The 14,622-nt window shown below is 39.1% G+C and overlaps 1 protein-coding gene across 1 annotated transcript; it reads right to left on the reverse strand.

Moving 5' to 3' along the window:
- Window positions 1–1,905: 1,905 nt before the first annotated feature.
- Window positions 1,906–2,844, reverse strand: LOC142437530 (olfactory receptor 2B11-like). The gene has a single exon (XM_075540649.1). The coding sequence runs from the start codon at window positions 2,842–2,844 to the stop codon at window positions 1,906–1,908; it is 939 nt and encodes a 312-aa protein (XP_075396764.1).
- Window positions 2,845–14,622: the final 11,778 nt, after the last annotated feature.

The raw sequence follows: 14,622 nt of genomic DNA on the forward strand, positions 1-14,622 counted from the left end.
GATAGTCATTACACTACTATGTTGCTCTCTTTTAAGACAAAAACCTAGGGGTTTTGTGTGCTTTAGTCCCTTGGGTCTCTCATAATATAAACCTATTGGACATATTCAGTTCACATTGTATTAGTATGTTTTATGGTTCCAAATCAGGGCTGCACAGACAAGATATCTAACATACATAAACTCAGGGTTATGTCAAACCCTAACAGAGTAAACCAGCTATTTAAAACAAAGTAGTTGCTTGTCAATTTTGTTTATACTTGGCTGAAATGTTTATGTTGCAACATACACACAGGGATTTGGTATCTCTGTCTTATAAGCATATAATAACTTATATTATACTATGGACCCAAAATAATTGAATATATTTTCATAAACAGAAGTGTTATATATTAGCTAATATCAGTCTTGGCTAAAATATAATTAAAAAGAAACACATTACCATATGACTCAACAATTACACTCTCAGGTGTACACCCAAAAGAATTGAAAGCAAGAAAGTAGATACCTGTACATTAATGCTCATTACAATGCCATTCACAACAGCTAAAAGGTGGAAACAGTCTAAGTACCTATCAACAGATGAATGAATTTTTGTAAAGTGTTTCATTTATATAATGTCATATTATTCACCCATAGTGAGAGATGAAATTTTGATACATATTGCTAATAGATGACTTTTGAAAATATTATGCTGAGTTAAATAAATCAACTAAAAACAAGTCATATATATACTTCACATGCAAGAAAAGTTTGTTTTTAAAAATAATTTAATTGGGGACTCTTAAAGCTCATATCACAAATCTCACATGCATTGTGTGAAGCACATTTGTGTATATATTTTGCCATCATCCTTTTCAAAACATTTTCTTTCTACTTGAGCCCTTGGTATCAGCTTCTCATTTTCCCTCCCTCCCTCATGAACCCTTGATAATTTATAAATTATTATTATTTTCATATCTTACATCAACTGCCATCTCCTTTCACCCACTTTTCTGTTGTTTGTTCCCTTAGGGTGGAAAGTTTCACGTCGATCATTGTGATTGGTCTCCCATTTCTGCTCCCACCTTCCCCCTACACATATAGTGTCGCTACTCTCATTATTGGTCCTGAGAGTTTTATCTGTCCTGGATTCTCCGTGTTTCCAGTTATTATACCAGTGTAAAAGCTTTGGTCTAGCCAGATTAGTAAGGTAGAATTGGGGTCATAAGAGTGGGTGGGGGGGCGCATTAAAGAGAGTCACATGCTGGTTTTTGTTGGTGCTATACTGGCCCCCTGACTGGCTCATCCATTCCTTGTAAGGAAAGGACAGATATTTATGAGCCTGCCCGATGATATAGCTATAATATCAGATGCATAGAGACTAAAGTACAGTAGTGACTACTGGGGTAAACAAAATGGGGAGAGAGGATTAACTATTTGGGACACAACTTTGTGTTAAGGACAATGAAAATTAGTAATGTATGGTGGTCATGGTTCCATAACATCGTGAATGCAATTCATGTCAACTAAACTTTTTGAAATGGTAAATACATATGCCTTTTAGATTGAGTTCTCTAGAAAAGTAAAACTAGTGATGCTCTCTCATACAATTGGCTGGCAATATGACAGGCTGTTTGTTCAAGTGCAAGGAACTGGAGATTAACAAGCCCAATGCAGGATCTAGATGTAGCAAAAGTCAAGCAAGCTTTCTCAAGTTTTCAACTTATAAAGGAAACCTGCTTGGGGGAAATTCCTTTTAAATATACATGGCTACACAATAAAAAACATCAGAAGAATGACACATTTTGTAAGAGCATTATCTAACAAGAAATTTTGTGAATTATGAGACAACACTGATTTATTGAAGACACTTGTATACAAATTTAATCGAATTGTTATATAACTTCATTTGATGTCTACAATTTTTCACTTGGAATTGGAAATCCTCCTCATCAGGTGAACCAATGCCCCTTTCACATCCTTATTCCTAAGGGTGTAGATGAAGGGGTTGAGTGTAGGAGTCACCACCCCATAGAAGAGGGCCATGAACTTGGGCTGGTCTCTTGTGATAGAAGAGGGAGGCTGAAGATACATGCTAATGGCCGGGCCAAAAAATAAGAAAACTACAAGGAGATGGGAGGAACATGTCCCAAATGCCTTTTTCCTTCCCTCAGAAGATTTAATTTTTAGCACAGCATTTCCAATACAAGCATATGAAGCAAGAATTAAACAGAGTGGAACAGCTACTATATAAATGCACACCACAGAGAGTGTGAGCTCATTAGCACTCTTTTCTCCACAGGCAGTCTTTATTAGAACAGGAATCTCACACAACAAATGATCCAGTGTGTTGTGACCACAGAGTGGCAACTGTAAAGTAACAGTGGCCTCTGAGACAGCATAGGTTATTCCACTCAACCACACAATGGATACTAATAGGATACAGATTCGCTGGTTCATGATGAGGCTGTAGTGGAGGGGCCTGCAGATGGCCACATAGCGATCAAAAGACATGAGAGCCAAGAGCAGACATTCTGTACCACCCATCGTGTGGAAGAAATACAGCTGAACCACACAGCCCATGTAGCTGATTGTCCTCTTAGCGCTTCCCAGGTTCACCAGCATGTGAGGAACAATGCTTGTGGTGTAGCACATGTCCAGAAAGGAGAGGTTCATGAGGAAGAAATACATGGGGCTGTGGAGCCTGGAATCTAACGTGGACACCAGAATGATGGCGATGTTTCCCAGCATGGCCATAGGGTATGTTATCAGAAGAATAACAAAGAGCGGAAACTCCAGCCAGGGATGGTCAGCAAAGCCTAATAGAATGAATTCTTCAGGGTGGCTTTCGTTAATTAGTGCCATTATCTTCTGTTTATTTCATCTTCTTTGGGAAGGCAAGAACATAAGAACATTTATTAACAACCACTAGACAGAACTATGTGTTGTCCATCCATCCAGAGAAGATGGGGTTAAGCAAACTTAGGCAGTGATGACATAAACACTTGACACCAGCAAACCTCACTTCCCTTAATGACTCCACAAATTAAAGGCAATCACTTTAAATAAGCAATCGAATCATTGTTTAACTGAATTTCTTCCTGAGTACAATCTGAAGTCAATAACTTCTCCCATAGATCATGGTGAGGAGAAAATGAAAAAAAAAAACACAGATGGGACAGTGTTTCAGAAAATGTAAAACAATGATTTTCAACCTTGACTTGCATAAAAATCAGTGAGAAAGGCTGCCCAGGTAAAGATGATTGTTTCCTCTACCGAGGCATCTAACACAGTAGATGTGGCATGTGGCAAAGGAAACAGTTCCCTAATTTTCTGAATTGACTGTGAAATAATCTTAAGATGATTTATTGAGGTAGCAATTATTGAACAATTATTGAGGCATCAATAGTAAAAGGAGGAGCAATTCTGAACGTAAAATTATCAAGATGCAACTGTCTAAACTCCTCTACTTGAAAATGTTTCTCTATCTGCCTAGCAGATATAAGAAAGTGCTTGGGTGGAATCAATGGTCAACAAATGGCTTCTAACCAAGTGGTTGTAGGTTTGAACCCACCCAGAGGCATCTCTGAAGAAAGGCTTCATAATGTACTTCTGAAACATCAGTTACTTAACACTCAAGAGTCCATAGTTGTAACATGGTGCTCAGGGCCCCCAGAAGGGGGGGTCAGTCTCAATGCAATAGCTCTATTATTAGTCCTTTTTTTAAGCAGTAAAAAAGGCTTGCTTTAGCAAGGGGAACAGAGCAAGGACGTCCCCGGAGAATACCCAAAATAGACTTTGGGACCAGGGTGTGGCACCCCATTAGTCTCAACCAGAAAACACTCCTAATGGTCAACAAATAGACCTGAAGCTATTTACAGACTTTTCTTATTTTTGTCATTGTTTTTGTTGTGTTTTCTTTTCTTTTTTTGTTTTTGCTTTGTCTCCTTTTTGGGCATATAATTATCTCTACAGGTCTATCTAGGTAAGATAGGCTGGATAAACAATCTGGAGGAGAAAACAACAGGACCCACAGTTCTGGGGGGGACATGGGAGAGGGGGAAGTGGGAATAAGGAAGTGGTGTTAACAAATCCAGGGACAAGGGAACAAGTGACCTAAATTCAGTGGCAAGGAGGGTGTAAGAAGCCTGGTAGAGCTTGATCAAGGGCAGTGTAACCAAGAGGAATTACGGAAGCCCACATAAAGGTCAAGAAGGTAGTGGGACAAGAGAAAAATAAAAGGAAATAGAGGAAAGAGCTAGAAGACAAAGAACATTTATATAGGTCTAAATACAGGTATTTACATGTGTAAGTATACTTATATATGATGATGGGAGAATAGATCTATGTGCATATATTTATAGGTTTAGTGTTAAGGTCACAGATGGACATTGGACCGCCACTCAAGTACTTTCTTAATGCAAGTACACTTTGTTCTATTAAACTGGCATTCCATAATGTTCACCTTCCGACATGATCGCTGAAGACAAATGGGTGCATAAGCAAATGTGGTGAAGAAAGCAGATCGTGCTTGGTTATAAAAAAATATAGCATCTGGAGTGTTTAAGGCTTGAAAATAAACAAGTGGCCATGAGCTCAGAAGCAACAAAGCCGACATGGAAGAAGCATACCAGCCTGCGTGATCACGAGGTGACGAAGGGATCAGTTATCAGGCATCAAAGAATAAAAAATCATATCATTGTGAATGAGGAGAGTGCGGAGTGGGGACTCAAAGCCCATCTGTAGGCAACTGGACATCCCCTTACAGAAGGGTTGCAGGGAGGAGATGAGCCAGTCAGTGCAGTGTAGCAACGGTGAAACATAAAACTTTCATCTAGTTCCTAAATGCTTCCTCCTCCCCACAATCATGATCCCAATTCTACCTTACAAATCTGGCTAGACCAGAGGATGTACACTGGTACAGATAGCAACTGGAACCACAGGGAGCACAGGACGGATGATCCCTTCAGGACCAGTGCTGAGAGTGGCAATACCAGGAGGGTGGGGTGGAAAGGGGGAACCGATTACAAGGATCTACATATAACCTCTCCCTGGGAGATGGACTACAGGAAATGGCTGAAGGGAGATGACGAACAGTGTATGATATGACAAAATAATAATTTATAAATTATCAAGACTTAGGGAGAGGACGCAAGGAGGGAGGGAAAAATGAGGAGCTGATACCAAGGGCTCAAGTAGAAAGCAAATGTTTTGAGAATGATGATGGAAACAGATGTACAAATGTGCTTGACAATATGGATGTATGTATTGATTGTGATAAGAGTTGCACAAGCCCCCAGTAAAATGATTTTAAAAATAGCTTGTTTCAAATACAATCGATCTTAGTAAATTTGAGTAAGATATTGAAACGCATTTAGCTTCATGTTCCTAGAGCACATATAGAAATAGTTGACTATGTTTGAGAATCTGTTTTTGCAGTTTTATTGTGTGACTATATTGTTTTATTTAATGACAATTTATTTGATTGTATGACTTTTGTATCAACCTCTGGGTATTTAATCTAGAAACATTTCAACATTTAGATAATCTGTCCATTTTATAGGAATTTTCATTTGTTGATTCTGTTTTGTGTTAGATTTTGGACCATTATCTCTGACCCAATCGTTGTCAGGAAAGGAGTTGATATTCCATTCCAGATTCAATAATTGTTCCATCCAGAAATAATTTATAATTTTTATTTTGCTTTTGTGCTATAAAACATATTGACACAAGAAATGTAACCATTTGAATGAAATGTCATTTTCAAACATACTGAGATCATGTGGTTTTCAGTTTATAACAGCTTTTGTTTAACTGTTGAAATTTCCTTCATGATATTAACAATCTGCTCTGGAATGAGGTTCTGTTTATTCAGAGGGAAATTAAAACTCTGAGTAAACTTAATTCTGAGTCTGGTATTCTGGCAGTGAATAGATGGGTTAAAGAGCAGAAATTATATTTGTAGTATTAGGAAGCAGATTTCACATGGTCTGCTTCATTAAATCTCAATCCCACCCTGTATAGGATCTGACGCAACAACCAAAGGCTATGACGTGCATATGGTCCTTGGTTACACATTATTTTCGTTTGGTAGGATGCATTAACAGGAATAAGGCAAACACAATAATTCCAGCTAAGCTTTAATGAAGGTGGCACAGCAGATGAAGTGCTAGCTAGGTTGATAGCCAGACGATCCATAATTGGATCCCACCAGTTGCTCTTTCAGGGGAAGATGAGGCAGTCTGCTTCTGTCAAGGTTTATAGTTTTAAAAATCTGATGGGGGCAGTTCAACTCTGTCCTACAGTCACCAAGAGTTGGAATCAACTGGAAGCAGTGGACTGACTTTTCCTTTCTGAAATCCTTATTAATCCCGGGTGTGCAAAATTGCCACTTGGCGGGAGAAAGATTGACTTCCTACTGTGGTAAACAGCCTCAAAAACACACAGGGCAGCTTTACGTTGTCCTATAGGGTTGCTATGAGTCAGAATTGACTTGTTAACAATAAAGGTTGTGGATTTTTTTTTGGTGTGTGGCTAACTGCAACATAGTTTTGGATTATCCCAGTGACTTTCCTCAACCCCCAGATATTGGAGTATTAATTAAAATGTCTGTGATTCAAATCCACTAGTTCTGTTCCCACAGAGAAAAGTGAGGCTGCTCCTATGAAGATTTACAGCTTCTGAAACGCTATATAGAGTTGTGATAAATCAATAATCACACAAAGGCTGTAGATTTTGGGAGTGGGGGGGTTGGTTAAACTCTATTACCACAGACTTCTTATTATTTACACAGGAGAATATTGTAAATCACTGATTTCTATCACACTCACTGCCCTGAGGTCGAGTCTAACTCACAGTGACTATGGATAGAGTCAAACTGCTCCCGTGGGTTTATGAGGCTGTACATCTCTACAGGAGCAAAGTCTCATCTTCCTCCTGTAGAGTGGTTGCCCTTGAACTTCTTAGCAGCCCAATACATAGCCTACTCTTCCTATCGTCAACAGGGATATAGGTAGAGTAAAAGACAAAAAAGAAATCAATGTCTTAACTGAGGCACTAGAGTAATGGATTTGTAAATTCAGAATTTGAATGATTACAGAGAAAGTATTTGAACTCCAGGGGCGTTTCCGTACTGGATGTTACCTACTGCACCCTAATTTGATCCTGACATTATTCACGATGTTACGTGAATACTCAGAAGCATACTCACTGCATTGAGGAGATTCCCACGCTCAGTGGCCCTGTTAAACAGTGCAGAAGTGACCCTGTGGATTTCAGAGACTGTTATCTCTTTTCAGGAGTAGAAAGCCGTGTCTTTCTCCTGCAAAGTGGCTGGTGGTTTCAAGCTTCTGACCTTTCTCTTGGCACCCCAACTCATAACCACTATGCCACCGGGGGTCCCCTACATGAACACAGTTAACTAAAAACCATTTCTTAGGCTAGGCTATTTTTCAGGTGAAATTTCTTTGTCATAGATGGAACATAAAATAAAACTATGACAAATTAATTTAGTTGATAAAATAAGTACTCAAAAACTCTAAATCTGTCAGCATCTCTAAATACTTGCCCTTTACAACAACTATTGCCTGTTCAGTTAAAAATATTAATTCCACCCTTTATGCTTTTCATGATGCATAATTTTTTTATAAAATTATTTCAGATTTGATCTTCCATGAAATCTTGTAAAATGATTTGTAAAATGACTTTATTAAATTTGTGTTGGTTGGGAATTAGTCCATATCATCTATTTTATTTAGTACATTAAGTATTTACTTGATGGCTAATGGTGACTACCACACTATTTCCTCCATTCTCTGGAAACACTGCAGCAGGAGGACCTCACCCATGATTGATGCTTGAGGTACATTTATTTCACCTCCATAATCCTAGCCTGAGATCTCTGACATTGTCTCCATCATTTTCATGACAGTCATTACTTCTAGTCCCTGGGCCCCCTGATTTTTGGATTATTTTGCCCCATAACTCACTGTCATGACTCATAGAGCAACACTAGGATAGAGGAGAACTTCCTTCATCGGTTTCTAAGGTTGTAAATCTTTACCTGAGCAAAAAGCTTCCTCTTTCTCCCATGGAGAAACTGGTGCATTTGTAGTGCTGACCTTGTAACGCATTACCCCAATGGGCTCCTGATTTTTCATTCTGGTATGTCGTAGTCACCTCTCTTTTTCATTAAATTCTGTATGTTTAATTTTAGATAGAGAAATAGGACTTAAGAAAGACCAAAACTTAAATCTGACCCCAAAACATCTAGATGAAAAAATGTGAATATGCATTTCAAAAGTTCTCATGATTGCATAAGAACTTCAAACTTCATTCAACTATTTTACATGGCTCCAACATTGTGGTTCTTGAAATTCAAACGTTTTAAAACTTGGTTTGAATGAGACAGAGAAAAGGAGAGATGAATTTATTGCAAAGAGAAAGCTAATAACCCCTTACCCACCCAAAGCTTACAAAAAGCTCCGTGAAATAAAATGTTATTTACTTTTTGTATGCATGTAAGGAGCTGTGACAAACATTTACCCAGGAATGCATGATTTAGGGAAAACTTCCATCTACTCACCTTATTTTGGAAAGTGCCATTCAGTAATAAGCAACTATGAAGGAATATGATGTCTTAAAAGATTGAGTAAAGGAGACGCTGCATAACTAGGAATTACCGTCAGACTGAGTTTTCCACTTTGAGAGTCCCGAAGAGAAAAAAGCAGGAGTCAGGAAGGTAATGATAGAAAAAGCAGGGATGCCTATCTGAAGGGTTATTTATAGTCAACACTTGAGGCCTCTTGAGTATTTTTACCAAACAAATCATTTGTCTTTTCCCCAGAAGGGTTAGCACAGAGATTTCCTTGGGGCAGGGCTCTCTGAAGAAATACTGTTTATGTTCAATTACTTACTTATTGCATTGAGGCTGACGCCAAGTCAGTCCTATTGTTTTTGAAATAAACTTAAGCACTAAAAACAAAACAAAACAAACCACATCAACATCAAAAAACAAACTGTTTTGAAAAAGAATTAGAGAAGAGTTTATTTGAATTATTATGGAGAAATTAACCGTGAGTTCCTGGAATATGTGAGTTTACTCATTGGAATAGCTCATATACTATTTATTTATTTATTATTAGTAAAAAATTGGGGGGAATCTTACAGCTCTTATCCCCATTCATACATATACCCATTATGTCAAACACATCTGTACATATGTTGTCATCATGTTTTCCAAATCATTTTCTCTCTACCTGAGTCCTTCATATCAGCTCCTCAGTTTTTCCCTCCCTCCCCATGCTCCCTTCCCCATGTCCCCTGGATAAGTTATAAATTATTCTCCCCCCCCCCCATGTCTTACACCAACCAAAGTTTCCTTTAACCCACTTTTCTGCTGTCTGTCCCCCTGGGACGGGTGGGGGGCATATGTTGATTATTGTGATTAGTTTCCCTTTACTCCACAGGCCCCTACTCTCCTACTCTCCTAATATCACTGCTCCCCTTATTGGTCCTGAGGGATTTATCTGTTCTGGATTCCCTGTGTTGTGAGCTCTTATATGTACCAGTGTACATGTTCTGGTCTAGCCAGATTTGTAAGATAGAATCGGGGTCATGATACTGGGGGGATAGGAAGCATTGAAGAGCTAGAGGATGGTTGTGTGTTTCCTTGATGCTATACTGCCACCCCAAATGGCTCATTTTTTCCTTGTGGTCCTTTTGACAAGGGGTGGCCAACTGACTACTGATGGGCTTTGGGTCTCCTACTCTGCTATACCCACACCCTCATTCCCACATATGATTTTGTTTGTTTGTTTGTTTTTGGTCTTTGATGTCTGATACCTGATCCCATCAATACCTCATGATCACACAGGCTGGTGTGCTTCTTCCATGTGGACTTTGTTGCTTCTCAGCTAGATGGCCACTCGTTTATCTTCAAGCCTTTAAGACCCCAGATGCTATATTTTTTAGTAGCTGGGCACCGTCAGCTTTCTTCACCACATTTGCTTATGCATCCATTTTGTCTCCATTGATTGTGTCAGGGATGCTGAACATCAAAATGTCGTGTTAATAAAACAAATTGTTCTTGCATTGAGTATTTGAGTGGATACCCAATGCCCATCTGTTGCTCTAACACTTTATAAATAAATATATGTACATAGATCTACTCCCCTATCATTATATATAAATGTATTTAACATATAGACATGCCTGTATTTAGACCTCATTAAATGTTCTTTACCTCCCAGTTTTCCCCTCTATTTCCTTTCACTTTCCTCCTGTCCCACTATCATGTTTGACCTTCATCAGGTTTTGGTAATTCTTCTGGACTACATTGTCCTTGATCGAGCCCCACCAAGCATCCTATGCCCTCCTTGTCATCAATTTTAGATCACTTATTCTTCCCTCATCCCTGGGTTTGTTGCCACCTCCCTTAGTTTCTTCCCCCTCACCCTTTCCTGTGTCCCCCCAGAACCATTGGTCCCATTGTTCTCTGCTCCGGATTGTTCATCCTGCCTCGTGTCCAGATAGACATGCTTAGACAATAATGTGTGCAAGGCAAAGGGGAAAATAACCAAAAAGGAGACAATAATATAAATAAATCAACAACAGCTAAAACAACAAAAGAAAACAAAAAAATCAACAGCCAAAACTGAAAAGCCCTCAAACAGTGCCAGGTCTGTCCATTGACCTTTGTGATTGTTTCCCAGTTGAGTCCGCTGGGGTGCCATGCCTTGGCCCCAAAGTCCACCTTTGGCATTCCTGGCGGCCTTCATTACTTTGCTCCCCATTCTGTTCTGCTCTATGCCCTTAGTGTTTCACCCCAGTGCAGTGGGGTCAGATTGGGCACATCTCCCTCACTGTATCCCCAGTGCTGTCCCACTTAGCGCTATGTATCAGTGTGGGACATTGTTGTGTCTTATGGTGGAGCTGGCCCTGTGGTCCTCTGTGCATTGGCTGCTCTGAGCCAGAGTACAGTCCTCCGGGTTCGGTGGGGCGGGGTGTGTTCCACTCTCTCTCCTTCCCTCTTCATTTGCTCCTGATCAGCTGTGCCCTACTTCCTTTAGTGCTGTTCTCTCAAGTGCATTCCTCTGGAGTGGGTATTGGGAAACCCACGTAGTTGGGACTGGAGCCCAGCCCAAATCCTCTCTATTGTTTCCCTGCTTCATGCCTGTATATTGCATTCACGTCTTGGTGGGCTGGGTCAAAGTCTGGTCTCTCTCTCCCTCTCCCTTGGGTGTTAGTGCCCTGTTCCCCTGCTACCTCTCTCTCTTTTTCCCTCCCATCCGTTTTTAGTTGGCTGCCATACATATCCCTGAGTTGGGTTTGGCAACTGCCGTGGTGCCTGTACCTCACCACGGAAATGTATGTATATAGTAGCTTTTGCCATGTGCCCCTTTTTGCACTTTTTTTTGTTACATCAGTGGATTCATGTTGTATTTGTCCTTTTGTGCTTGATGTACTTCACTTAGCATAATGTCCTCCAGTTCTTCCCATGCAGCGGTGTGTTTCATGAGTTATCACTGCTTTTTAAGGATGCATAGTAATCCATTGTATCTTGGTACCACACTTTTAAAATCCATTTATCCACTGATGGAAATTTGGGTTGTTTCCTGCACTGCGATGAACATTGGAGCACAGCTTTCTGGCCATGGCTTGTTTCTTGCCTCTTCTGGGTATATGCTGTGTAAGAGAATTGCTGGGTCCTATGGTAGCTCAAATCCATCTGTTTTAGATATCGTTAAATTGATTTCCACAATGGCTGTACATACCTACAGGTCCATCAGCAGTGGAAGAGAGTTCCTGTCACCCCACAGTCCCTCAAACACTTGTTGCTTTCTGATTTTTTTATTGTGCTGTCTTTGAGTGTATTAGGTGGTTTCCCATGGTTATTTTAATTTGCATTTCTCTTATGGCCAAGGATGTGGAACATTTTCTCATATATATTGGCCATTTGGATTTCTGCCCTTGAGCAACTTCTGTTCAGGTCCTTTGCCCACCTTCTCAATGAGCTATTTTTTTCTTGTTCTAAGATAGCAAATTATTGTAGATTTTAGTAATAAGCCCTTTATCTGATGTGTCATCACTAAGGATGTTTTCCCAGTCCGTGGGCTCTCTTATTACTCTCTTTGCAAATTCTTTTGATGTACACAGGTGCTTTATCTTCAGTATATCCCACTTGTTAATTTGTGCCCTCCTGTGTGTTTGTGTTCTTCCCTATTTCTGATAGACCATGTAGTCCCTCAGTCAAAGTTCTCAGGTTTGTCCCAATCCCTTTGTTGATGGCCCTAATAGTTTAGGGGCTTACCTCATGATATGTGATCCACTTGAGTTTATTCTTGTGCATGGAGTGAGATAAGGGTCTTGCTTCATTTTTCTGCAGGTAGATATCCATTTTTCCCCCAGCACCACTTTTGAAGATGGCATCCACTTGCTATTTGATATTTTTGGGTTCTTATCAAAGATCAGTTTTCTGTATGCTGATGATTTTATTTCTGGGTTTTCAGTTCTTTTCCATTCTTCTGAGTATCTGTCATTATATCAGTACTACACTGTTTTGACCACTGTGGCTGTATAATAGGTGCTAAAGTCTGGTAAAGCAAGCCCTCCAACTTTGTCCTTCTTCTTGAGGAGTTCTCTGCTAATTCTGGGCTTCCTCCCTCTCCAAACGAAGTTGGCAATCAGTTTTTCCAATTCTTTGAAGAAAGATGAAGGTATTTGTATGAGGATAGCATTAAACTTAAATAGTGCCTTGCACAGAACTTATATCTTTACTATATTGAGTCTTCCAATCCATGAGCATGGAATATCATTCCATTTGCTGAGCTCACCCTTGGTTTCTTGTAATAGTATTCTGTAGTTTTCCTTGTACAAATCTTTTGTTTTCTTAGTCAAGTATATCACTAGATGTCTCAATTTCTGCTTGGCTATTGTGAAGAGTACTACCTTTTTGGTCCCCTCTTCTGTGATCTTGTCCAATGGATATAACTGTCCAATAGACTACTGTCTGTTGATCTTGTATACTGCCACTCTGCCATATTCCTCTCTCGCAGTAGTTCTCAACCTGTGGGTTGCAACCCCTTTGGGGGGTCAAACTACCTTTTCACAGGAGTCAACCAATTCATAAGAGTAGCAAAAGTACAGTTATGAAGTAGCAAAAAAATAGCTTTATGGCTGGGGGGGTGGGTACCACAACATAGGGAACTGCATTAAAGGATTGTGGCATTAGGAAGGTTGAGAAAAAAATTGCTCTATTGCATCTACCACTCCCCTTGTGGTGCTTTTGGCATTTTGCATACATAAAATCATATCATCTGCCAATAATGAAAGTTTCACCACTGCCTTCCCCAGATGAATACTTTTGATGTATTTTCTTTGCCTTATACTGTTATCTAAGTCCTCCAGTTTTTTTTTAAAGTCCGTAAAAAATATCTGTTTAATGTGGTCATGTTGTGTATGTCAATATACACATACATAAAACATCCTAACAGATTCTGTTACTCAAAAAATATGTCATTTCTTATTTATAGATTAATGCAATTCTGTTAAAAATAACTATTGTATTTTTTATTCTAATTTTTATTCTAGTTTCCGAATCAAAAAATCTAATAATGGTTGGAAATAACTCCTCCAGATTGATGATAAATTGGAGTGGGGATAAGAGGCATTCTTGTCTGGTCCCCTTTGTCAGAGGGATTATTTTAGTCTTTTCTCCATTGGCTACCACATTGGCTCTTGGTTTTTCATACATAGCTTGTATTATATTGAGGAATTTTCCTTCCATTCCTATCTTCTTGAGTGTCTTAAACAGAAACTGGTGTTGCTTGCTGTTGAATGCTTCTTCTACATCTATTGATATTAGCATCTGGTTCTTATAAATTTATATTTCAATGTGGCAAATAAGACTAATGGTCTTTTGTATTTTGAACCATCCCTGCATCCCTTGGTAATGGTGAATTTTTTTTATGTACTCTGGTATTGTTGTCCAGTATTTTGTTAAGGATTTTTGCATCGAAGTTCATTAAGGAAATTGGCCTGTAGTTCTCGATTCTTACGGGATCCTTGCCTGGTTTAAGTATCAGAGTTAAACTAGCTTCATAAAAAGAGTTCAGGAGTTTGCCATCTTTTTCTATGCTCTGGAAGACTTTGTGTAGGATTGGTGCCAGTTCTTCCATGAATGCTTGGTAGAATTCTCCTGGGAAGTTATCTGGTTTCGGAGATATTTTTTGGTAATCCCTTAATAACCTTGTCAATTTCTTCTATTTCTATTGGTCTTGTGGAGATTTCATGTATCCATCTGGGATAGTGTAGAGAGGGATTATTTTTCCAAGAATGCCTCTATGTCTTTCAAGTCATTGAATTCATTGGAGTACAGTCCTTTGTAGTACTATGTAATTATCCTTTTTATTTCATTAGAGTCTTTTTATTGTCACCTGTTTCATCCCTCATCCTTGCTATTGAAATATATTCCTTTCTTCCTTTGGTTAAGTTTTCCAGAGGTCTATCGATTCTATTTATCCTTTCAAAAAATTCAACTTTTGTCAGCATTATTTTTTTCCCATAGTTTTCTTAATTTCCCTGTCCTGAATCTCAGCCCTGAGTTTTATTATTTCTTTTATTTTTTCTGTTAGTAGGATGTCC

This window comes from Tenrec ecaudatus, chromosome 1 (assembly GCF_050624435.1).
Source record: "Tenrec ecaudatus isolate mTenEca1 chromosome 1, mTenEca1.hap1, whole genome shotgun sequence".
NCBI classification, from domain to species: Eukaryota; Metazoa; Chordata; class Mammalia; order Afrosoricida; family Tenrecidae; genus Tenrec; species Tenrec ecaudatus.